This window comes from Eumetopias jubatus, unplaced genomic scaffold (genome assembly GCF_037043125.1).
Source record: "Eumetopias jubatus isolate StellerSeaLion01/CBP00866 unplaced genomic scaffold, mEumJub1_p1.0 scaffold_9, whole genome shotgun sequence".
Taxonomy (NCBI): domain Eukaryota; kingdom Metazoa; phylum Chordata; class Mammalia; order Carnivora; family Otariidae; genus Eumetopias; species Eumetopias jubatus.
In genome coordinates this window covers 140,061,305-140,084,687 of record NW_028274815.1, presented here as the reverse complement: position 1 = coordinate 140,084,687, position 23,383 = coordinate 140,061,305, and the positions used below count along the sequence as shown (strand labels likewise).

The 23,383-nt window shown below is 52.5% G+C and overlaps 2 protein-coding genes across 9 annotated transcripts in view; one reads left to right on the top strand and one right to left on the bottom strand.

Moving 5' to 3' along the window:
* Positions 1-405: 405 nt before the first annotated feature.
* On the bottom strand, positions 406-9,868 carry GID8 (GID complex subunit 8 homolog). Of its 5 annotated transcripts, none has more exons than XM_028091163.2 (6): positions 9,750-9,868; positions 9,302-9,522; positions 6,750-6,879; positions 5,499-5,695; positions 4,800-4,997; positions 406-4,037 (listed from the first exon to the last, which is right to left on the bottom strand). In XM_028091163.2, exons 3-6 carry the CDS (start codon positions 6,865-6,867, stop codon positions 3,864-3,866), a joined length of 687 nt encoding a protein of 228 aa, XP_027946964.1. In that variant the 5' UTR covers positions 6,868-6,879; positions 9,302-9,522; positions 9,750-9,868; the 3' UTR covers positions 406-3,863. The 5 variants fall into 5 exon arrangements, with proteins under 5 accessions (XP_027946964.1, XP_027946965.1, XP_027946967.1 ...); XM_028091164.2 differs by having other exon boundaries at positions 9,328-9,522; XM_028091166.2 differs by having other exon boundaries at positions 9,410-9,522.
* A 215-nt stretch (positions 9,869-10,083) lies between these two features.
* Positions 10,084-23,383, top strand: part of DIDO1 (death inducer-obliterator 1) — a 50,988-nt gene continuing 37,688 nt past the window's right edge. The window contains exon 1 of one of the 4 annotated variants that reach the window (XM_028091139.2): positions 10,084-10,195. The gene's annotated coding sequence lies outside the window, so the exon portion shown is untranslated. Of the gene's footprint in view, positions 10,222-16,875; positions 16,946-23,383 lie in introns of those variants that run through there. The other 3 variants (XM_088026839.1, XM_028091138.2, XM_028091141.2) reach the window with 3 other exon arrangements.

Sequence of the window (23,383 nt, the reverse complement as noted above, 5' to 3'; positions counted from 1 at the left end):
CTAGAAGGCACTGGAAAGCTGTCACTCCAAGTCTCCTTCACGTGTCCCACAACTGCCCTTCACACGAGGCGCTAACAGCCCCGGCTGGCCAGGGCACAAGCCTACGGGGAGAAGGGCCTGGCGCGCACTACAGCAGCCCGTCTACTTTCAAAGTCTGGACATATTCATAAGTATTAAAAAAAATAACTTTTCAGGTTAAAATCATGCAGCAGGTGGCCCCAATCTATTTCCCTCACCAAAATGAAAGTTCAGGGCCACAGCTCTAGAGAACAGATGACAGATTTCAGAGGTGCACACGCGACACCGGACGGGGCTGGTCAGAGGGAACAGAAGAGCAGCAGAGCATAAAGATGCGTGAGACTATGTTTCCTTCCGCCAGTTCTCACAGATGGGCTTCCAACGGAATGTGTATCATATTGAATACTTTATTCTTATTAGAATATCTTTACGGGGAAAAATACAAAAGACCTTCCAGATAACCCCTCTGAGAAAAACATAAAAGTTGTACTATGAAATTAGGAACAGACAGCAAAAGCAACCTACTCTGCATTTTTCAGAAGATGCTGTGGCGGGCACACACGCCCTCAGGAACAAAGCCGACTCGGAACCAGGGGTGCAAAGAGGCTCATACGAAAGTCACATGACCAATGAGGACAATACAATTTACTCTTAAATCTGAAAAAGCAACGCATTTCTGAAACAGAAACATACCCGCTGTAAAAACAAAGCACGTGGTGTCAGAATAACCTATCAAAATGCTGCACCATAGGGCTTCTAAGGCTGCGCAGCCTGGCCCCCGATGTCCTACTGTGCACGGCTCAGTGTCTCCGGCGGCTGGCAGGCAGCCGCCCTGATGGTTTCGGCCTGGCCTTCTGCTCCTGCTGGGACTCCACGTTAACTCCCAGAAGCGGGTCCTGCCCCATGACCCCAAAAACACCATTGCCTTTAACACAAAATGTACACAGTTCTTTCTGAAACCCCTGGCTCCACCCCTCCCCCAAAGTAACACTGTCCAAGGAAACAGACCTCACCCTGCCTGACAAAGACTGCCCTCGGAAGAGGCATCCTGACTGCAGGGAAGAGCCACCTCCTTGTCCCCAAGGACTCACACACGGGGCCTTCAGTCTATCCCAAAGACCAGTCCCAAAACACATCTGCCTTTTCTAGACCCTGGAAACCTTAATTCACATGGCAAAACATATTAGCTCTTGTTGGATTTGCAATAATCCCTATGCTGCGTAAAGATTCCAAATTAGGGGTTATTCCTCACACAACTTCATGATATCAGGAACATAGAGTACCAGAATAGTCTCAAATTTTATTTATTTCAAGGCACTTTCCACAAGAAAACGTAAAAAGAATAATCTATGTAAAACATTACATTTTAATAAACACAACGGCAAGATCCAAAGGAGACAAAGAAAAATCAAATTATACTTAATGTTCATTATCTCAAAATGGCTTAATTTAGTTTGCCGGCTGAAGACACAGAGACTGCAAAAAGGTGGCAAACAGGAAAAGTCCACAAAGCCACTCCTGCTAAAGGAGGTCCCCAGACAGAGACAGCACAGGAGGTGTAACCCCAAACCCAGGCCACAGACAGAAGCAAGGACAACAGGAGCACAGCTGAGAGTCCCCATCAGACCACACGTGGCTCCCACTGGCGGCAGCACCGGCCTGTGACGTCACTCACGGCCCCAACAGGTGGGCGTGCACCAGCACTCCGTCCTACAGCTGCTCACATTTCCTGCGCGTGACAAACCCCGTCCGGGCCCTGATGGCTCATGGGTGGCTCCCACATACAGAACTTCCCGTCACTACGCATCTGACACCCTCTAATGTGAAAAACGTGTCAGGGTGATTATATATTAATTATGCACGTAAATGATCTTATATACACGAGTAACAAAAGCTGACTAGAAACATGCTGAATTCTCTGGTGCTTTACAAACATGTAGGTTTACCCACACCTCTCTGCTGGTATTTTCTCTTCCATCTTCTGCTCTGTGTGACGATTAACTACCTGAAGACTAAAACCTTCTGCTCTTAATACCCTCAAGTCTCAGAGAAAATGGCCCCAAAGAAAGGTCACATTTGGAGAGGACTGCTGAGCCGGTCAGAGCGGAAACACGTCCACTCCTGGGCGTCAAGAAGACCCCCTCCCCGCCCCCCGCCTTTCATCCTCACAAAACCACAAGGGCAGCAGAATGGCAGTCAGAGGCCAGACAGCCCCCAGGGCCTGCACCACCTTGCCTCTGCATCGGTGATCACCCAGGGCAGCCGACCCTGCCCCAGGCTCCTGCCCACTGGAGAAAACCACTGCTCCCAGAGTGCAGGTGGAAAGCAGACGGGGAGTGAGAGAAGAGCTGACATGAGAGCCCTTCACGATGCTGCCCAGGTCTACAGGCAGGTGGGGACAGGGCCCAGCAAGCAGACGCACACCACCTGACCTACGGGCATGGCCACAAGCCTGCCCAACCCTGCCTGACGCGGGAACATGCTCCCTGCAATTCGGCCGCCATTGGTATCTACCTCCACGACGCCCCAGGTGCCAGACTCCGTCCTGGCACCGGGATCCACCCAGGGAGGACAGAGTCCCAGCCACCGCAGCAGCTGGGAGCTCCCACCAGAGGATGTGCGCTCCCGGGCACCGTCACCACCACGAGACTTGGCTCTGTAACCGTCGCCCTACAGGACCTGTGCCCAGTGGCACCTGCCGTGAGTCCACACAACGTGTTGGCCCTCCGAGTCACAGGGGCACCTGCATCCCAGTACCTGCACCAGTGGCGGGACCTGGGAAAGTGCAGAATGAGGACGCCTGGGAACTCACGACCACCACGAGACAGCGAGCACACACCAACCTGCGGTGCCAGCCTCCTGAGGCAAGCACGCACTCCCAGCCAGGGAACCTGCGGCCCAGGTACAGCCGGCAGTACGGCGCTCCCTCCCGCCGCCGCATCTGCTTCCAAGCACGCGGGCCACACCAGGCCAAGGGGCCCTCCGGCCGCAGGGATGAGCTGATGCCACTGCCATCACCACCAGGACATAAGCCCCGAAAGCAACAGGTTTGAAAGCAACAGGTTTGTTTGAGATGATTAAAACTTTTTAGAGGCCATTTTGGTCATTCTTGAGATCAAAGAGAAACCTTTATTTTCAACAAAACTGCCTAGAAGAGAAGGTTCATTGATCCACTAGGAAAGAGTCTCTCACCACAACCAGCACCAAAATATATATTTAAAAAATTAAAAAACACACAGCCCCACCCCTCACGCACACATCTCCCCAAAAGCCACACAACCCAGACCAAAAGGGAAAACAAATCAAACTCAATGCCCTCACACAGAAGAAGTCTTTGAATTAGGATTTACAAATTTATATAGTCTTTCCTATGAAAAAACAAAAACAAAAAACCAAGGGGTAAGAAAAAACTTCTGCACAAAGGCCTGACGAGTCTTAGGAGATCTGAGAAAACGTATGTTCTGCCTACAAGCTAACAGAAAGCAAAATAACGATCAGTGCTTTTCGCAGATTTGAATGGGAGGCCTCAGTTTAACAATATGCCCTCATAACCGCGCACTCCGTGGCGGGTGCGATCCTGCAGGAGCCCAACAGCAGGAGCGCGGCCCATCCACGCCTTCAGAGCACACCCCGAGCAGTCTGCATCACACTTCCAAAGAGACAGCGTCATTCATTGCAAGTTTTCCAGCGCTCAAAAGGGCCATTTTTCCCTTTAAAAAAGATGCCGGGTCAAAAAACAAAGGTGGGGGAGGGTAGAGTTCTCTACTGCAGTAAAAACGTTTCAGTCCCAGACAGCTGCTCCGAGGAGTCCGAGCCGGGGAAGCACGGGGCCGCGGGCACAGACTCTACTTGGGCTCCTCGATCACACCTTTGCTCAGGTCTGTCATTTTGGGATATTTTACTTTCTTCTGGTCCAGCTCATTCTGAGCCCAAAGGAGGAGTTTCAGTAATTTTGCCAGCTTGGGTGTTGACTCACGATTTTCATAATCTAGTACAGCTTGGTTAACCTCACTCCACACCTAGAAAATAAATACATCCAATAAAAAACACCACACACGCAGAGCACCAGCGAGAGTCTGTTACCACGTGCTTTTTATGCCTCTTGGAAGCCGTTTTTACATGATGAACTCATTATTTATTTAGACGAACATGAAGCCCGTCACCAGGAGGCACACCAGCAGATGTTAAACACACGTTTCTCGCCCAGAAGGAGCACACGGTCCAGTCAGCAATGCTCCTATCTGGCCTGGAGAGCCGTAAAATGCCACAAGCCAGGCTCAGGGTGGCGGGGGGAGGGTGGGGTACCGGACGGGAAGAGAGAGAAGGCCGGGGCGGGTGTGACCTGTGTTCCACCGGACCCAGCCTCGAGGGACACCTGCAGCAGGCCTGCAGAGTGGCAGCCCCTCCGCCAGGAAAGGGCGCTGCCTCTGGGGGGATCACGGGCCGGCTTGGGGACTGCAGCACACAAGTACCAGCAAGGACGTGAAGAGATTCACACGCAAACAAGGGATTTGAAATAAAAACGTTTAGGACACCTATTTCTAAGAGTCTCCAAACAGAGAAAGATTAAGATACAGGAGAAGCTGACAAAGAGGTCTGAAAATCGTAAAATAAGTCACAACGCTCCGTTCCTGGCTTCACACGGTGAAAGATTCCACATCAGGGAAGAATAGATGCTGTTGTGACCGAGCATCACTCGCCCAGACATGGCCACGCTGTGGTTCCTGAGCCGCACCCTGAACACCCATGGAGGGGAAGGAGGACCCCCTTGGCGATCTTACCTTCTGCCTCTGCATCATATGAAGCAGGTCTCCAAAAGGCGACTCCTCAGGGTTATCAAAGGCCAGCAGGGCCAGAGTGCGCTCCATCTCCGTCAGGCACTCCCTGCTCTCCTCACCTTGCTCTGCCAGCTGGGTCTGCGCGAACTCCAGCGCCGCCTCGGTCTCACGCTGGCGGATCAGCTCTATGAGGTGCTGTTGCTGGTCACCGGCAAAGGCAGACAAGCTTACACACCCACGCCTGGGCACGCAACGCCCGGTAGCGCAACACTACTTTCTAGTCAAAGGACATCTTAAAGGACAACTTCCTAGCGTCCCTGAATTATTAAAATAGCATTTTTTAATTAAACTTTATTTATTTGAGAAAAAGACAGAAAACACACAAGCGGGGGAGCAGCAGAGGGAGAGGAAGAGAGAAGCAAGCAGAGCCCAACCTCACAACCCTGAGATCATGACCTGAGCCGAAATCAAGGTCTCAAGGTCGGCTGCCTAAGCAACTGAGCCACCCAGGTGCCCCTAAATTGGCATTTTTAAAGCAAGAACAGCTTCTGAAATACGAAAGACAACAGCTAAATGAAACCCCTTCCCCACGCAAACTAAAACGATACTCTATTAATGCCAGTTAGCCTTGTGACTTCTGAAATCGCCACATGTAACCTTATGGAGCATCCACAAACCAGATGCCTCTCAATGGAAACTCACTTGCAGGTGGAAGTAAAGGTACCGGTTTGTGTCCAGGAGCTCTGGATGGAGACTGTTGATCAATGCAATAGCCTCCTGGATCTGGCCTTTCAGAATCATCTCACGGATTTTAATCCGCTCATCAAGTGTTTCTAGATCCACACTAGGTTCAATCCCAGATTCCATTCGAAACTTCTCTGCTGCTTCCTTAAAGCCCTCTGTAAATAACAACCATCTTCAGTGCTCGGAAAGCTAGCAAGATATTAACGCAAAGCATTTTTATCCCTACAAAGCCCATTCATCTCAAATAAATAACCTTCAACATGACCCGCACTTTCTTAGGGATTTGGTATTAACATCTGTGACTTACTAGTACACCCCATACAGAAAATGAAAAGAATGTGTTTCACTCCTTCCCATCCCATCCAAAAAAGCTCTCACCTACCAGCCAGGGGTGAAAATGAATGTCACGAGGCCCTGTGCATTAGGGGCTCCTTAAAGAGGGCTGCGGTGCCAGGCCCAGATGCAAGGAAGCTGCAGGTATGCTCCAGGCGTGTCTGGACACACTGGCTATGCCTTCACGGCCTGCAGGGACCTGGCCACTCCTGCCTCTTCGTGAGCCCACAGTTCTCCTCAACATCCAAGTTGCATGTGTGTGTCCCCGTCCCCCGCCCCCACCCCTGCCTGCTATAGGCAGACACTTCCTCATCGCCTTTCAAACAAAGGTTGACTAATTTGGTGCAGGGGAGTACTGTGAACAATGGGAAGGAGACTCATACCTGTTTGAAACAACTGGATTTTCTGATCATGTACAGAATTACCCTTTTCCTTCCCAATATCAAGAAGAACTGTCAGTTACAGACCCCGTTTCTTTGCTTCTGTATGCTTCTGCCCTTCCCCCTTTCTCTTTTGAGTTAGGTGCACCTTCTACAAACAGTCCTGTATAATTTACCAGACTGGCCAAAAGAGATCAGTTACTAGGGACTTTCAACGTACTGTAGAACATTCTTAACTATCTTAACTGTAAAAATGTCAAAGATCAAGGAACAGGTTTTTGCCTTAGAGCTCAGACACCTGTAATACCAATCTCATCTCCAGAAGACCTTAACTTTACTCTGGTAATCCACAAAGTTATTAAATTAGCATGGTGTTTTCTACAACGCCCAAACACAACTTCACTTTCCCAAGGAACTTCGATGGTAAAGTGCTGATTGTGTGTACAAAAAGGCAGAGTTGCATCCCACAGGCAGCGTCCTCATTGCGAGCCCTTACCTGTGACCAGGTAGTTCATAATGAGGCGGTTCATGTCCGCCCGCTGGACATGCAAGTTATTGAGTTTCTCCATCCACTCATCTTTCGTGATTTCATCAGGTTTTTCTGCATAACTCATTCTGACTTATTTCTACAAGAAAAAAAAATATTTTAAAGATTAGTGAAGATCAAAGGAATGAAAGGTACGGGATAGGAAACACATTCAGTGGCACTGCAATAGGGCTGGATGGTGACAGAGGGCGGCTATACCTGTGGGCACAGCCCAACCCAGACAGTTGGCAAATCCCAACATTATATGCGAGAAACTAACCTAACACTGGCTCTCAACTACATTTCAGTTAAAAAAAAAAAAAAAGAATTTTTAAGAATTCTATGACAACTGTGATCATTTCAGAGATAAACACAGCGACACAGTATGAAGTAACAGAGAATGGGAAGATTTAAATCTGGAGAACAGCAAGTGCAAAGGACCTGACACCCAAAGGCAGCTTAGGGACCAGAAAGGAGGCTGGGATGTTAGGAGACAGGATGTGTGCAAGGAAGAGCCAAGAGCCTCCGAACTGCCAGGTCAGGAGGTGGGGCGTATCATACTGAGTAAGGCCTTACAGGCTGAGGGAGGATTTTAGGTCAATTCTCTTCTAGGCACAAAGGGCAGCTGCGAGGAGCAGGAGCTGAGGAGGCGTGCACTCTGACACAGTGCCTGTGAGAAGTCCGCTGCCAGACACTCACCGGACCGACCAACGCTAAGGAGTCTGACAATACCGAGTGTCGACAAAGCCAGAGCGTTCCCTTGCGTTCTCTGATGCTGCTGCCAGAGCAGACTGGAACTGCAAACATATTTGGCCTTCTCTGCACAGCTGGCACGTGCTCCTCGAAGCCCAACAACCCTACCACAAGACTGAGACCCTCAACACTCACCACTGAGCACCAGACATGTATGAGCCCACTCACAGAAATACTGCTCAAAATGGCAAAAACATGGGACCCCCCACCCAGATGTTCATTCAATGGCAGCTGTTCATTCAATGGACAGACTGTGGTTCACAGAACCACAATCCCAGGCCCAAAACCCTTAGGCAGGTATGTTTCAGAATTAAAAGTTTGGCAGACCGTATAAAGCCTATATAGCACAATCTTACCTACATCACATGACATCCTCACTGCAGTCTGGGGCAGCACCCCACGTTAAATATTACTTCTTTGGGGAAAGGTCTGAGTACCCACACTGAGTGAAATAGAAGTTATCAAAAGCTTTCACCAAGTCAGATTTTTGCCATCAAATAGTTAAAACACACACACACAAACTTTTGGTTTTCAGAGCTATTTGGACTTCAGAATTGCTGAGAAAGGATTCTGATCATGTGGTCGCGTAAGAGAATTTACTAAAACAGTTAAAATATGAGCACAGCCACATGGATGACTCTTACAAACCAGCTGGGTGGATAAAGTGAGTTGCAGCAGAGGCCCAAGTGTGGCAGAATTTTGCAAAAAACAAAAACAGCAATAAACACGAACATGCAGTGTTTTGTTGTTTTAAGCAAAGACCTGATCCTCAAGAGGTGGTTACCATGGGAAGGCAGGGCGGACAGGTGCAGGCCCTGGGAGCACCAGCTGGGCTCTTAAGGTGGGTGGTGAGTCCACCACTACCTACTACCTACTACTTCCTATTCTTTATAAGTAACCTGTAGGTTGGGGATACTACTTCATGCCAGCAAAGCGTATGCTACATTGCTTCGCTAAATTGAAAACTTCAACAGTGGAAGTGGGGTGGTGAGCGCTGAGCAGGAAAGCCAACAAGGAGCCACCCAATAGGAGCAGTGCCAAGAGAGTCAGAGACACAGCTGGTGAAGGTTCTGTGGACGCACGTCAATGGCTTTGCAGCTGGACTAAACATAGAGGGATTAAAAAAAGAAAAATCAGGAGCCCTTGAGGCCGGCCGAAGCTTTCAAGCTTGATACCTTGGAGGAGAGGGCCACAGAGGAAGAGGAAGGCTCGAACAGGTTTGAGGAGTAGGGCAAGTTTGGGCTGACTCTCAGGCAGCTGGAGAAGTCAAGCAGGCACCTGGATTATAGGTCCCGAGCTCAGCGCTAGAAACATTAATTAGGGAGACATCCGCCAAACAAGGACATCGAAGGCCAGGAGTTGGGCAAAGATCACCCCGGAGACAGCGTGGGAAGGAAAGCAAAGGCACAAGACAAAGCCCTCGAGTGCTCAGAGGGAGCCGACAGACACTCAGCAGCGAAAGAGGAAGGCAGCAGGTGCGACGGACCGAGATGGTCTTCCTCCCACAAATGCCCACGTCCTGTAGCTCCAGGCAAGTGCAGACTTCACTCAGACCACCGTCCTGCTCCTAGACGATCAAGGTAACCTGAGGCAAACAAGGCGCCTCTCCCTCGGTTTCCCCGAAGCAACCCCCCATCACACCAGGACCACTGCCGCGAGAGCGACTTTGGAAAGCAACGACCCGTTCTGCTTCGTGCAGGAAGAGCTCAGCAGTTAAATGTTCAACAACAGAAGTAAACCTCCCCAGTCTAAAGACGAGCAACACTTGCTTTCCTGGCGGCGTGTACGTCCTCACCAGTCCAGCGTCTGCTCTGACGCGGCTGTCATACAAATCGTTCTCTCCGCAGGAGCACAAGAGCGGTGTTTCACGGAATTACCAATATTCGTGCGCGACCACTTCTGAACGTCGGAGCCTCCCCTTGAAACGCTCTCCCTTTAAGAGTAAACACCGAACTGCGGCGCCCAGGCGCTGTGCGGTCAGGAGCCCTCCCTGGCCGGGAGAAAGGGGGCAGTTTGACGTGCAAACCCAGAAGGCCCCGGGTCGGCCACCTGCTCGGACCTCGGACCCCGTCAGGCCCCCAGCGCCGGCCCCCTCCCGGGCCCCTCCCCGCCCTCCTCCCCGGCTTCCACCGGGCCCCCGCCCAGCTCCACCCCGGCCCGCCGCGCTCCCGCGGGGAGGCTCAGCCCGGCCGCCTGGGTCCGCCGCGGCCATCTTACCGTGCGGATCCCGCCTCCCGCGCTGCGCGGTCTCCGCGGCCGCTCGGGGGGGCCGGGCCGAGCCCGGAGGGAGGCGAGGCGCGGGGGGACAGGAGGCGGAGGCGGGAGCCGCGGCGGAGGCGGGGGCGGGGGCGGGGAACGGGAGGGCAGACGCACCGACGGCCGCCCCTTCAGGCACCTCCCGCGAGATTGCGAGAGCGCAGGCTCACGAGCCGGCAGCCAATCAAGAGCTCCCTCGAGGGGGCGGGACGCGGCGGCCGCCCGGAAGCGCGGGACCCCAGCTTCCGTCCTTGCGCAGAACTCCGCTCGCGGCGCCCTCGCTCTACGGGTTGGCGCGAGAGTCAAAAGGCGGCGGCCGACCCTGGGCAAGATGGCCGCCGTCGAGGTGTCGTTGTGGGGGAACTTCGCGCCGCGATGGCGACATCTAGACTGAGTCGGAGGCGAAGGTCCCAGCTTCCTTTCCGTCATTTGTGTGAGCTCGGAGGGTAGGGGCGGGGGGGGGGGGCCGGTGGTGCGCGCCGCCCCGAGGCGGGGGGCGTCCCTCTCCACCGGGCGCCTGCCTTCGCGCGGGCCTGGGAGGAGGCGGCCGAGCGCGCCCCGGCGGGAGCCTTCCGTGCCGTCGGTTGAGGCGGGCTGCGGGGGTCGCCCGCCTGTGGCGGCGAGCGCTCGGCGCCTGATGAGTCAACAGAAACGGGCCTGCCCTCGGGGAGCCGGCCGCCCGGGGCTCGGGGGTCCGCCGGCCGCGCCGGGTCGGGCCGGGGCTGCGGGCGCGCGCGCGACGGCTGCCGGGCGCCCTCCGCGGCAGGGGTGCAGCGGGGCGCCGGGTCGGGGTTCCCGGGGTGCGGGAGCGGGGCGTCGGGCAGGAAGCCCGACGCCGGCCTGCGTTCGAAGTCGGGGTCCGGGGGAGCGTGGGGCTGCTCCCACGTGAGCGGAGGGACGCGAGAGTGGGGTCGGACTCCCCGCGGAGAGCGGAGAGCGGTGCGGTCGGGCGGTGAGGGGTGGCGGCCGTGACCGGTCGGGGCGCCTTCCCGGGCGGGAGCTGAGCCTGCGGGTCCAAAGTTCGACACGCACCTAAGACGCTAGGCGCTGCGTGTCCGTAATCACCCCCTTTGCCGCGGCTTAACCTCGTGGACCGTCCAGCTGTCAACTCTGCGGTGTGCGGCGGAGTGAGGACGTTAGGAAGTTTCACGGGGACCCAAGGAAGAGCTCGAAGGGCAGTGCCCCAAGGACGTAGACTGTTCCGGCCCAAAAGAGCTCCCGCCGCGCCTTCTCCGTGGACCGCAGCTGCACGCCCCCCCCCAGCGCCCAGCCAGCTCCTGGGGCGTGCGGGTTCCACCTTCCTACTCGAGGTGGACGCGGGCTGCTTTTGTTTGTAGCCCTCCCCACGGAGCGCTGAGGCCGCCCGCTCTGCTGCTGCGATTGCCCCTCCCAGGGATCCCGCGCGGGCTTCCGAAGCCCACACGGCGGGCAGGGCGACCTCGCGTCGAGCCTGCCCCCTCCACGCTCTCCGGGCACTCCCTGACGGCTGTGCCAAGTGAGCACAACCGAAAAGCCTCTCCACTCCAGCCGGTCTCCCGGGGCTCTCCCCGGGCCCTCCGGCCGGGCCCCGGGCTAACTCCTCAGAATGGGGAGGCTTTCCCTCCGCAGAGCCGCGTGGAGTGTGTCTTGTCCCCTAAACAACCCCTTTAGGTCCCTTTAGCGCGGCATTTTTTGTCACTGAGGCCTGATTCACCCCAAATGTGTGAGCTTCACGAAAGTCGAAACCTCTGTCATGTTGTAGGAGTTCCGCCGATATTTGTTGAGAATGGAAAGGAGTAAATGAGTGAATGATGACAAGGACCTTAACTGCAAGCAGTTTCCGCAGAAGTGGACGAAGGGAGAGAATGCCAGCAGTCCTCGGTGACTGAGCTCGTGGACTGAATGGCACTCAGATGTGTAGCCCGGTTGCCGAGGTTGATGGTGGTGACACCAACCGAGGAGGAGCCACCCTGACGAGCAGTGGGCTCATGGGGAGGAGAGATGGGGAATCGGTGCTGCCTGTGGGGACACGGCAGAAGCTCAAGGGAGTGACGAGGGCTGCAGGTGAAGCTTTGACAGTGACACCGTGTGACATTTGATAAACATACTTAGAGAAAGACCGTAGAGAGGAGGAGCCGAGAAGTCCAGAATCCAGAAGGACAGCAACAAATGGCTATATTATCCAGAGAAGTTGTCCGTTAAGTCAGCAAAGAAGCTTGATGGGGACGAGGGGGCTTAGCAGGCTCTGCGGAAGCCACGGGGTGGGGGGTTTTAGAGGACGCAGCTGAGCAGTGTCAAGTGCAGCAGGGCCGCCCCATAGTCTACTTGACAGGTGTTGGTGACAGAACAAGGAGCTCAGGGACATGGCAGGAATGGACAATGTTAGATGGCAGTGAGTTGAGGTGAAGAATAGGGTGAGGGGGACACAGATGTGTGTTTAACACTTTGAGAAGCAGTGGATGTAGAGAGCAAACAGCAGGTGAAGTCGATCCCATGAGACACTAAAGCAACAGGATTTGGTGGCTGAGGGGGAGGGAGAATCTTCAGACTTCTGGCTGGTGTGTTTGGGTTTACAGGGTGGGACCAGGGCTGAATAGGGACACCAGGGAAGGGCCTGATTGGGGAAGAGGCTCCGAAGTCAAGAGCTCACTTTGCACACGTTAGGTTTTGAGGTGCATTTGAGGCATCAAGTGAGTGGATGGACCCAGATCTGGGCAGAGGTAAAGGGAAGCACAGCCAGGAGTGCGTGAGCTCCCGAGTGGAGAGTGCACAGAAGAAAGGTAGAGGCCAGCCTGGCCAGAGCCCTGAACACCCCATGCCCCTGGGAATCTGGGGGTGTGGGGGAAGCACGAAGGACAAGGGCTCCTTTGGTCACCGCCTGGGGGCAGTGACCAGGTTGGTAGGAAAGAGGTGGGTCTGTGGAAGGGGAGCTGTGGGGTGGCCAGAGCCTCCACTGTTGTCCAAGTCCTGGTAGCAGTGCACAGAGAAGGGTAAAAAGTTTACTAGTCTTAAAAGAGCGTTAAAGTATTTTTAAAAAGGGACAAGTATTTTGGGAATAAAACAGTGCTCCCTTTACTCCAATCCTTGACTGCTCAATAACCAGGCCATGGGCCGTGTTTTACAGAACAACAGCATTTCGACGGTTGCTTTTAACTTATTCTCAACCCAAAAGCATAAAATCAAGCCCCAACGCACTGGAGGCCCTGCTTTCAAAGAGATTTGGCTAAAACAAACGTAATTCTTCAGGATAATGCATAAAGTGATCAGAGTCATTGCCACACGAGGCGGTCGACACAAAGGCCAACTGCCATAGCTTTAGCTTTTCATGGTGTGTTCTGTTTCTCCCTGAAGGTGTTGGGAGAGTCAGGAAGAATTTTATGATTGTTTAGTTCTGCTGCACACATTCAGGTGCCATGTATCTTATCTGAATTCTGAGACCCAGGAAAGCAGGTTTTTTGTGTTGTTTTTTTTTTTTTTTAAGATTTTATTTATTTATTTATTTGACAGAGAGAGACACGGTGAGAGAGGGAACACAAGCAGGGGGAGTGGGAGAGGAAGAAGCAGGCTTCCCGCTGAGCAGGGAGCCCGATGCGGGGCTCAATCCCAAGACCCTGGGATCATAACCTGAGCCGAAGGCAGACGCTTAACGACTGAGCCACCCAGGCGCCCCTGGGAAAGCAGGTTTAATGTTTTGGTTTTTTTTTTTTTTTAAGATTTTTATTTATTTGACAGACACAGCGAGAGCAGGGACAAGAGCAGGGGGAGTGGGAGAGGGAGAAGCAGGCTTCCCGTGGAGCAGGGAGCCGGATGCAGGGCTTGATCCTAGGACCCCGCGATCATGACCTGAGCTAAAGGCACACGCTTAACGACTGAGCCACCCAGGCGCCCCTTTAATGGAGTTTTGATGTGGCCTCTACCCCTCCCTCCTCTCCTGATTGTATTTCTCTTTTGAGACTGCACCATCGAATCAGAAAGCACAGAAACTAAGGGTCTTAGTTTCTTTGCTTAGGTAAAAGCAAGAGTAGGTATTTCCTGATCCTGTAAGTGCTGCTGAGATAATATAAACTGTGCAGCATGGTGTTTCCTGAAACAGGTGGGGTGTGGGGGGCCACGCGTCCTACCACGTACACCAGTGGCACCCAGGCTGCAGGCCTGAGGGGCAGTTACTTAATTTGCCCAGTCAAGGCACTGTTTATGCACCATTTCATACGGAATTTGACTATACCCTTCAGACCTAGCTGGGCAAGAAGTTGATCTACATGTGTTGGCTTAAGATTTAGCCTTTTTTTTTTTTTAATTAAAATGAAAGCATGTAGGTAGCACGCACACATAGGTGCACAAACGTACACGCTACTTACTGTGCGCACTTATGTCTGTATGTGCTCTGAGGATGCCCGCCCCCTCCGCAAGCCCAGTCCATGATCATGTGATCGTGATCAGGCATCTGATTGGGTGGTAGAAATGCTGAATGAAGAGATTCTTCCAATTGATATCCACATTTTCTTTTTTTTTTTAAACACCCGTATAAAATTTTGGTTTTTTGTTTTTTGACTTTAAAATTCTTACATTCTTCAAATGCCTGCTTTCTGTTGGAATGAGAGGAACTATTTTTTTTCTTAAGATTTTATTTATTTATTTGACACAGAGAGAGCACAAGGAGGGGGAACAGCAGAGCGAGAGGAAGAAAACAGGCTCCCCGCCGAGCAGGGAGCCCCATGTGGGGTTCGATCCCAGGACCCTGGGATCATGACCTGAGCCAAAGGCAGACACTTAACGACTGAGCCACCCGGGCGCCCCAGAACGAGAGGAACTTTTGTACATCTGACAGACTCCCAAGATTTTTCATTTCTCTGTACACCCATAAAAGGCAACATCCTGACCTCCCACCTCTGTAGACAGATTTGGGAGATGTTACTTCTCCTTGAATCTCTTACATTTTAGCAGCAGTTGGTTCGATTTGGAACTCAAAAATAGTTGTGGTGTTGGTAGAGTAATTTATGTGTATTGATGTTGTCTAAGTTCAGAATAAAACTCTCTGGGTGTGCTATTGATGGCTTAGTCTCTGTTACTCTTGTTGGCATTTCCTTCAAATGCTCTTGTTCACCTTCAGCACTTTGGTTCCACAAGCCAGTTGAGAGGAGGAATTAATTTATACAGTATTTTTGTTCTGCACAAATCCAGAAAGCCACCGTTAGACCTGAGTTTAAGAGGTCTCTTTCACTTTTTAAGTACTTTGATTTTGGAAACAAATCTCTTCAATTATAGCCTGTACACCTGTAGGCAGAGCCCTGCTCCTGAGGGCTCCCCAGGCCAGGGTGATTGTAACAGCCTGGCACCCTGAGACTTGCTGGTGGTGATGACCACCCTCTCTCACCTCAGGGAGGCCCCCTTCTCTGTTACACGCTGTGTGTGATGATTAGCCTATGAGCCTGTGTAGGCACAACTGCTTTACTCTTAAACTGCTTTTCTGTCGAAATCTGTGACAGGCACTGCCTTGTCTGGCTTTTTTTAGTGGATGGATTCCTCTAGAGACTTAGGAGATGAAAGCAACCAGAAAGGAAATACAGTTCTCATGCTTCACACTGATTAAAACACTGATTTCTTCTGAAGTCGACTTTATTTTTCACTGAACTCACAGCGTGATGCGTCAGAGTAACAGGCACCATTCTGAAAGGTAGGAGTAATGAGCATCGTTGTATATGAACACACAACACTATTCTTGTTCAAGTAACAGAGCTAGGGCTTTATCATAGCAGAGGAGATAAAGCACTTGCACTTGGTTTTCCGTCTGAGGACTTCTGGACAAGGGCAGGACTGCGGCGAGCACTCTGCATCAACGCCAGGTCTCATGTACGGTTCTTTGTACCTTGATTAGATACTGTCCCAAGTCCCTGTCCTTGTACCCGCCATCCCTACAAGCACCCACCTGACACTGCGCCCGGGAGTTCCAGTCTCACCTTGCAGAGACATTGCTGCTGGTTTTGCTTCCTTTAAAATCCTCAGCACGGTTCCCCCATTCCAGCTTCTGATCAGAGAGGCCTCCTATGATCGTCCCCCTTCCTCCAGCAGATGAGCCCCATTTTACAGACAGCTGGCCCAAGGTCACACTGCTTGTTCCAGGTGCTTTCCGCTCGCAACTGCCTGGCCTCTAAACTCCCCGCTCCCGTATCTGGGGACAAACTTGAAGACACAGTCATGGTGGAAGAGTGGAGACCCCCATCCCTGCCAGATTCCAGGAGGGTGGTCCTAACAGAATCACACCAGAGCAGAAACAAACTGCGTTGTATTCCCTGGGAGAAAACCGACAGGCTCTGCCAGAAACTAGCAGCTCTTTTGACCTCTGGAGGTGCCCGTTAGAGTACAGCTGCCCGCGGGCCCCTGGTTCTCGCGCACGGCAGCATCGGGGATGCACCTGCAGGGTCAGCTGCGCGGCGGTCCTGCGCACAGCGCACCTTCCCGCCTTTTGACAAGAGCCAAGGGGTTCCTGCTCGTGAGGACCGTGCACGCAGGCGGCTGTAGAGGCACCTACGTGGTGGGGGCTAAGGCCCGCAGCCGAGGAGTTCCTGCCCTCGGGGCAGAGGTGGGCGGCGTGCACAGGGCCCCCGCGGCGGCAGGTGCCTCCCCTCCGCGGTCTGTCTGTGGAGTATCGGGGGACGGGCCGGTGCCGGCGCGCCGAGTGAAGAACGTCTACGTGGAGCGCTGACCCTCGGCCAGAACCCCCCTTCCCCTTTCTGGACAGTGACCGGCTCCCCTCTCCTCGCAGGCCCTGCGGGGCAGTCGTGCGTCCGGGGAGGAGACGCTGAGGGCCGGCGTGCTGCGCTCCGAGCCCCGCAGGAACTTGAGAGCGCGGCTGGCGGCCGAGGACCGTTGCGCCGGCTCTCTTATCCTCGTCCCCGCCCCCTCGCCACGAAGCGGCCCAGGCCGGCGAGCGCTCCCCCGGAGGGCCGGTCCTCCTGCGGCTAGCGGCGGCCTGGGATCCCCGCGGCGCGGGGCGCGGGGCGCGGGGCGCAGGCGCGCGGGCGGGGCGGGGCCTCCTCCCTCCGCGCGGGGGCGCTGCTCCGGGCGCGGCCGGCCCTTCTAGCCCAGCGTCTCGGTGGCCGGCGCCGACCTCGCCCTCCCGCCCACTCCGCGGAGCTCCGAGGAAATGGCTGCGGGACCCCAGAGGCCTGCGACCCGCGGTGAGTGGCGTCCCGGCCGCCGGGCAGGAGGGGCCGGCCGCCGCGGGGCCGCACTCGGAGGCGGGCGGGGGTCGGCGGCGGTGGCGCGGAAGCCCGGCCCGCCGAGAGCCGCGGCGTCAGTGCCGGTCCTCGCTGCGCTCCCGCCGAGGAGAGAAGATGGCGGCGGCCGCGGGGAGGGCGGGGGGGGAGAGGGGCGGCGGGGGGAGGGGAGGGGAAGGGAGGAGGGGGGTGGGGGAGCCGCGCGGGGGGAGGTCACCTCTCCCGGCGCCTCCGCGGCCTCCACCGCGAGTGGGCGCCTGCCTGGGGCTGGATCCGCCCAGGACGGTGCTTGCTCGGTGTGGCCTGGTCACGATCGGGACGGACCGAGAGGAGCAACGACGGCCTAGTGTTGATGCAAGTCCGCCGTGCAGGGGGCAGGATAGTTCGAGAGAAGGGAAACTGCCTTCTCGCACAAGTTCCGAGGCTATAGCTGGCTTATGGCACAGAAATGATTGTATTTGAAGAAAGTATCTGGTTGGAGTGAATTTTCTGTTTTTTGTTTTTCAGCTCGGTTAGTTCTAGATAGCCTTTAAGGTTGTGAAGTTTCATTCTAGGATCTGTTTTTAGAGCGTGGGTACTGTTCGCTCTTATTTAACTGGATGAGTTTGATTTTTAGCCAGCTGCTCAGGGAGGATGATATTAGGGTAGATGTGTGATATTTGGTGCTGTAGGAAACAAGGAAGGATTTCGGGAAATCAGTATGCTGATTGACGTATGCTGGCCATATTTGTGTCACATCTGGTCATCTTGAAAGTAGAAAGGGTCAGCTTTCAGCTTCCAAGGGACTTGTGCCCTTCATGATCCCTTTTGTGTCTCTCATGCCTTGGGCACTCCGATCCCCATTTGTTTTCTCCCGTTTTCCGTGTCCTGTCTTCATCCCCACCCCACCCCCACCGCCCGCGCCAGACAGCCCACTTAGAAATAAGCTCTGAGCTACTGGACAGGTTCCTTCCTTGTGCTTCAGTTTCCTGGAGGTTAGAACGGGCACAGGAGCACCTTACTCATTCAAATGAGCTACCACTCGTAAAGTGGCCAGAACAGGGTCCATGTTGGTGTAGTGCCTACTGTGAGCTGTCATTTATGCCGAATGGAGACTCGACTTACCCAGTGCTAAGCTACAGGTACTACCGAGGTCCTCAGATTTATTCAAAAAATCTTAAAAGTCCACAATGCCTGTGAGACACTGGAGCTGAGGGCCAGGTTTTTGGCTTTGAATCTAGCACCTCAGTAGATGAGCTTGGAGTTGGGATCCTGGGTCACAACAGCATGTGAGTTAAGTTGAAGATGCTCTTGAAATCATCCCTTGGACGTAGATAACAATATCCGTGTCCTTTGCACACTGAAGGAATGAGATCTGAGCCTGATGTACTCGGGCATTCCGTGCAGATTCTGATCTCCAGGAAACTGAAGCACAAGGAAGGGACTTGCCCAGGAGCTCGGAGCTTGTTTCTCAGTGGGCTGTCAGGCCCACCTCAGAGACATGTTCCACAGCTTCCAGAGCCACATAGGCCCTGGCTGAAATACGCTTCCAGGAAAGGTGTTTTAGCCATGCATTTTAAGGAAATAAGATCTGTGACCTTTAGTAGAATGATTCCTCAGTTTATTCTGCAAATATTTACGGCCTCCTGTGTGCTAAGCACCCTGGCTGTGGCAGCAACCCAGAAGGCCTTCCCGGTCCTGGAGACAGGTGCAGTGGGGACTTGTGAGGACATCCCGGCTCCTTCATTGAAATCTGAGGTTGGCGTATGCACATATATGACTCCATGACCAGTCCATGGTATATCTGTTTTAAACACAGCATAGGCAGCTCAGAAGTGTCACCTGGGAAGACCCGGCCCAAGGCCTAACGAAGCTTCCTGCCAGAAGCATGTTCCAGGCACCCTGTTTTCCTACTTGGTTGCGTTCCTGCAGACTTTAACAACGAATTTAGGAATAATGCATATCTTTACTTCTGATTTTCCACTAAGAGCTCTCCCTTGTTAGTATTTGATTAAATTCAGGTTATTTCAACAAAGTAAGTTCTGTACCAATAGGAAGAAAGGGCACCAATAAAAAGTTGTCTAACTGGCTATTCTCTTCTGCTCTTGTCTGCTGGTACCCACGGTTACTGATTTCTGTCCTGTCAAACAATGACACACACAGTGTGTACGCGTGTGAGCATCACAATGGCTTGTTGAGGAAATGTGTAGCTGGGGCTTGGAGGTGGGTGCAACTTGGGGTTTCAGGTGGGCCATGTGGTGGGTGGGGTTTGTCCGGGGGTGGGGGGTTGGAGTAGGGACTTCGTCTCCCGTTATCTTATGGCGGTGGAGTTTTCAGGTCCTGCTGTTGACGCTGTAAGTCCTTCTCCTCCCATTGGGTGTCTAACTCACAAAGAGTCTGTTCCAAAGCAGCTCAGGGACTGGTTTATTTTCTGGTTTGGTGTATGTTTGCAAGTGTTCAAGGTTCTGGTTGTTGTCTATTTTTGTTGACATGATATGTTTTACTTTTCATTCAGTGATACTGGTGATTTCTATTTAGCTCTTGGAGAGCAGAGATGGGGCATATTTACAGGTTAGGCCAGATCACCTTGTCCTTGGGTCCCTGCGGTGGGGCACTGTCTGTCATAGAGGCCTGATTCTTACAGGCCCCGTGGACTCAGGAAGTCCATTAAGAAGGGTGTTTTCCTAGATGGAGTTTCTCGCCTGTTTCTTCTTATTTACATGGTAGGGTCCCTTAGAGTGGATATCTAATATTCCCCTTTTTCATGCTTCCTATCAAATGATGGGTGTTAATTCCATTACAAAGTCTCTGTGGTTTACAGTTAATAGAAACACAGTAATTGGGAAAGAGGGGTCAAAAAATGGTCTGAATTGAGCTCGCTTGCTCTAGGTGCCCCCACTACTGGAGAAGAGTTTCTCTTGCTTAGACCTTATTTTATTATAATGAGTAGTGATTTTGGGGGTTAGTTGTTACATGAAATTGAATAGGTAATTGTATGTATTTGAATAAGAATTCTTGTAGCCATGACTGTAAAACATGCTTAATCAGGTGGTGATCATCCTGTGTGTTACTTGTGAAGCAGATATATCTTTGGGTATCAAACTTAGTTGCTGTGTTTTTGTTTTTCATATGTTGATACAGACTTTTAAACGGTGTTTAATACGCCTTTATAAGAAAGTGAATGAGCTCCTCCCTCCAGTATAACGATAGCGTTACCGTGTGTTGGGTTACAAATACATATACAGAAAATTAAAGCAATATAAGAAAAACAGCCAAAAAAAAAAAAACAGCCAACACCAGAAATGGTCCCATTCAGAAGCGCATGTCACAGCTGCTCCCGTTTGTGAACGTGGTGGGCCTGTGTGACCCTGTGCAGGGCTGACTTGGGACCTGTGCTCTCCACTCCCACTCAGGTGGGACTCTTGCCATGGCAGTGGCTCTGTGGTTCATCATCCTTCAATTGCGGTCTTAAAGAATTCCTTTATGTGATGTTTCTTGATTTTGTTCCCCCAAACCAGTGTCCTGGTGATGGACATTGGCTTGTGTCCCTTTGTTTTTTTTGTTTTTTTTAAAGTGTGGCTGGGAGCGCTCTTATAAATGTATCTGTCCTTTCCCAGCTCTCTCAGCCAAGTCACAGTGAGACTGTCACCCCTGGTCCATGGGAACAGCAATGTTGCCTGCTCTGCCCCATGCCAAGTACATAAGGGGATCTTGGTAAATACTTGTCACATCGACTCTCATAAGAGGACTTGTCTCCCCAAATGCTCACCGACACGGCCATTGTCATTTTAATAGATGACATCTACCGCTTACCGCTTGCGTGCCCTGTGCAAGCACGGACTGCCACTTGACAGGGTGTAGTCTCACATAGCCTTTTAGGAAGCTGGGAGCTCACAGTTGTCCACGTTTCCCAGGCAGGAAAGCACAGCCCAGAGGGAAGCGCGCTTGTTCAGCGCGTCTGCCTGTTAGGTTTGCAGCTGGGGGTGAAGCCTGTGTTCTCGTCATCTGCTGTGCTGTCCCCGGAGCCTCCCAACCGCAGTCTGCTTATCAGAAGAACTACCCCACTTGCACCTGGGGTGGGGGGCACTGCTGGCTGCTATGGGTAGGACGGGGATGCCCCACCAGATGCCCCGGCCCCCCATGGAGACAACAGGGCTAGTAGACGCTGGTTGTGGACTCTCTGGGTTTGTTAGATTGTGATTTAGATGGTCTTCCTTTTCACAGCGTGGGTTCTTGTAGTAAGAGACCCTTCCTCTTCCCTTCTCAGACGTGCAGCAGGGAGAGTCTGACGTTGCAGGACATACAAGCTTCACTCAAAATCTGCTCTGTGTGAACCCTAATTCTGTAACTTCTTTATTTAATCTCGGACCTTGTCCACTACCGCCCAAAACAAAACTAGACATTGGCCTCTGCTAATCTCAGGGAAAGAAAGGAAGGCTCCTGGTGAAACGCAGTGACTTCTTGACTTGAGGTTTCCAGTCATGATTCTTGTCTCTTGGCCAGCCTGTGGTTTGCACTTCTGACAGCACCACTCACGAAACAGGTGCTTGGGAGACAAGGCCTGTTGTCTTTGAATTCAGGTGGCTGTGTGAGGCTACCATTTCATCATTGGAAATAAGCGCCTTCTCCATAATCACTTGAAACTGTGGTTGAGGAAGGACAGGGGCAGGGTGTGGAGGTACCTCTTGGTCTTACTGGGAAAGGCCTGGAACTGCTTTTGGCCTTTCAAGAGCAGTCCTGTAAGGTTACCTGTGAACTGAAGATCCTCTTTCACACCTGTGGTTACTGGGACACTTCAGAGCTTTAGCTTAAGTTGTTACATCTGTTAGTATTTACTGGGCTTCGCATGAAAAGGGACACTGGTAAACTTATTTTTAAATAATAAAACCTCACAATGTAACAATGTAATACAATGTAACATTGTATAGAAACTGTTTTCTAAGACAAAAACAGTAGGAGAGATAGCGTCGTTTTGTTTTATGGTGGTGGTTCTTTTAGTAAATCTCCTGACTTCTGGCTAAACTGACAACAGCTGGATTCTCACATCACGTAGACTGTGGTAACATCACTGTCATTTAGCTTCTGGAGAGCTCTACAATACACTCCTGCGAGTGGCCAGGGAGAGGGGCATACGATGTCTTTTGTGTTTGTGCAGATAATTTGACCTCAGGGACCTCCTGAAAGTCCTGTGGACCACATTTTGAGAACTTCTGGTTATGATTAGAATTGCTCCTGTTGAGAAATGAGACCTTTACAAAATAGTTGACTCTAAACTTTAACAAACCTGTGGAAATAGGTTACTTTAGGAAGATGGACAATGTCTTTGAAATTTTATTGGCTCAGCCGTGTGTTTGCTTTTTGCAAAGAGTGTGGAATAAGGGTGATTTGTCGTTCCAGTGCACACCTCTCCCTCCAGTAGACCACCTGCAAGGAAGCAAGATGGCCAGGGTGCTGGCTGGGTGGGAAGGCCCTGAGACCTCTTTTGGCCTTAGGTCACGTGGCCTGACTACAGTCTGAGCGTGTAAGTGGCCCTTCTCATTGATTGTAGGATATCCTTTCATTACACACAGCCTTTCACTGGCTCCTTAATTCCTGCTGCAGGGAAAATGGGGGTGAGCATGGCCTATATTGACTGTGGAACGATCCGGCGTCCCGTGGCATGAACCCGGGAAACCACAACAGGGTGCGGGGTCCTGCGGCCGTGCCCGCATTGGTGCCAGAAGGGAGTGCCAGCCAGCCACCCACATAGGCAGTTGGGCAGGGGTCTTCCCTGGAAGATCAGTGTTCTTAATTAACAGCTACAGGACTTAGAAACTCAATCTGAGGGGAAACAGCCCCCAAAGTGCTTAGCAGGGATGACTGGCACCTTAATGTCACACTGTCCTGGGAAGTGACTTATGGTGCCCTCATCCCCTCTGGGAGTGTACACACACCGCACCCTCTTCCTCCTCTCTGTTGGGGAAGCAGGGGAGGAGACTCTGGGAACCCATCCCAATGTCATTCTTGGGTATTTAGCAGTAGACAAACTTGTCGCATAGGGCAGATTTTTCAATGAGCCCAAAAACCTGTCCAGTTCAAAGGGTCACCAAGAGCCAGGCGGTGGCCTTGTCTTAGGAGCACCAGTCCCCCAAGATGGTAGGATTCCTACTGTCCCTTGCAGTGCTTGAGACCGTGTTTGTGTCAGAGACACAAGGGGAACTGGCTCCGTTCGCTTGGGCTACTTTAACAAAAGACCATGGACTGGGGGGCTGATAGAAAACATATTTCTTGTAGCTCTGGAGGCCCACGATCAGGGTGCTAGCATGGTCAGGTCCTGGTGAGGTGTCTTCAGGGTTGCAGGGGGCAAGGGAGCTTTCTGGGGCTCTTTTTAAGAGCACTGATCCCATTCATGAGGGCTTTGAATTAACGACCTAGGCACCT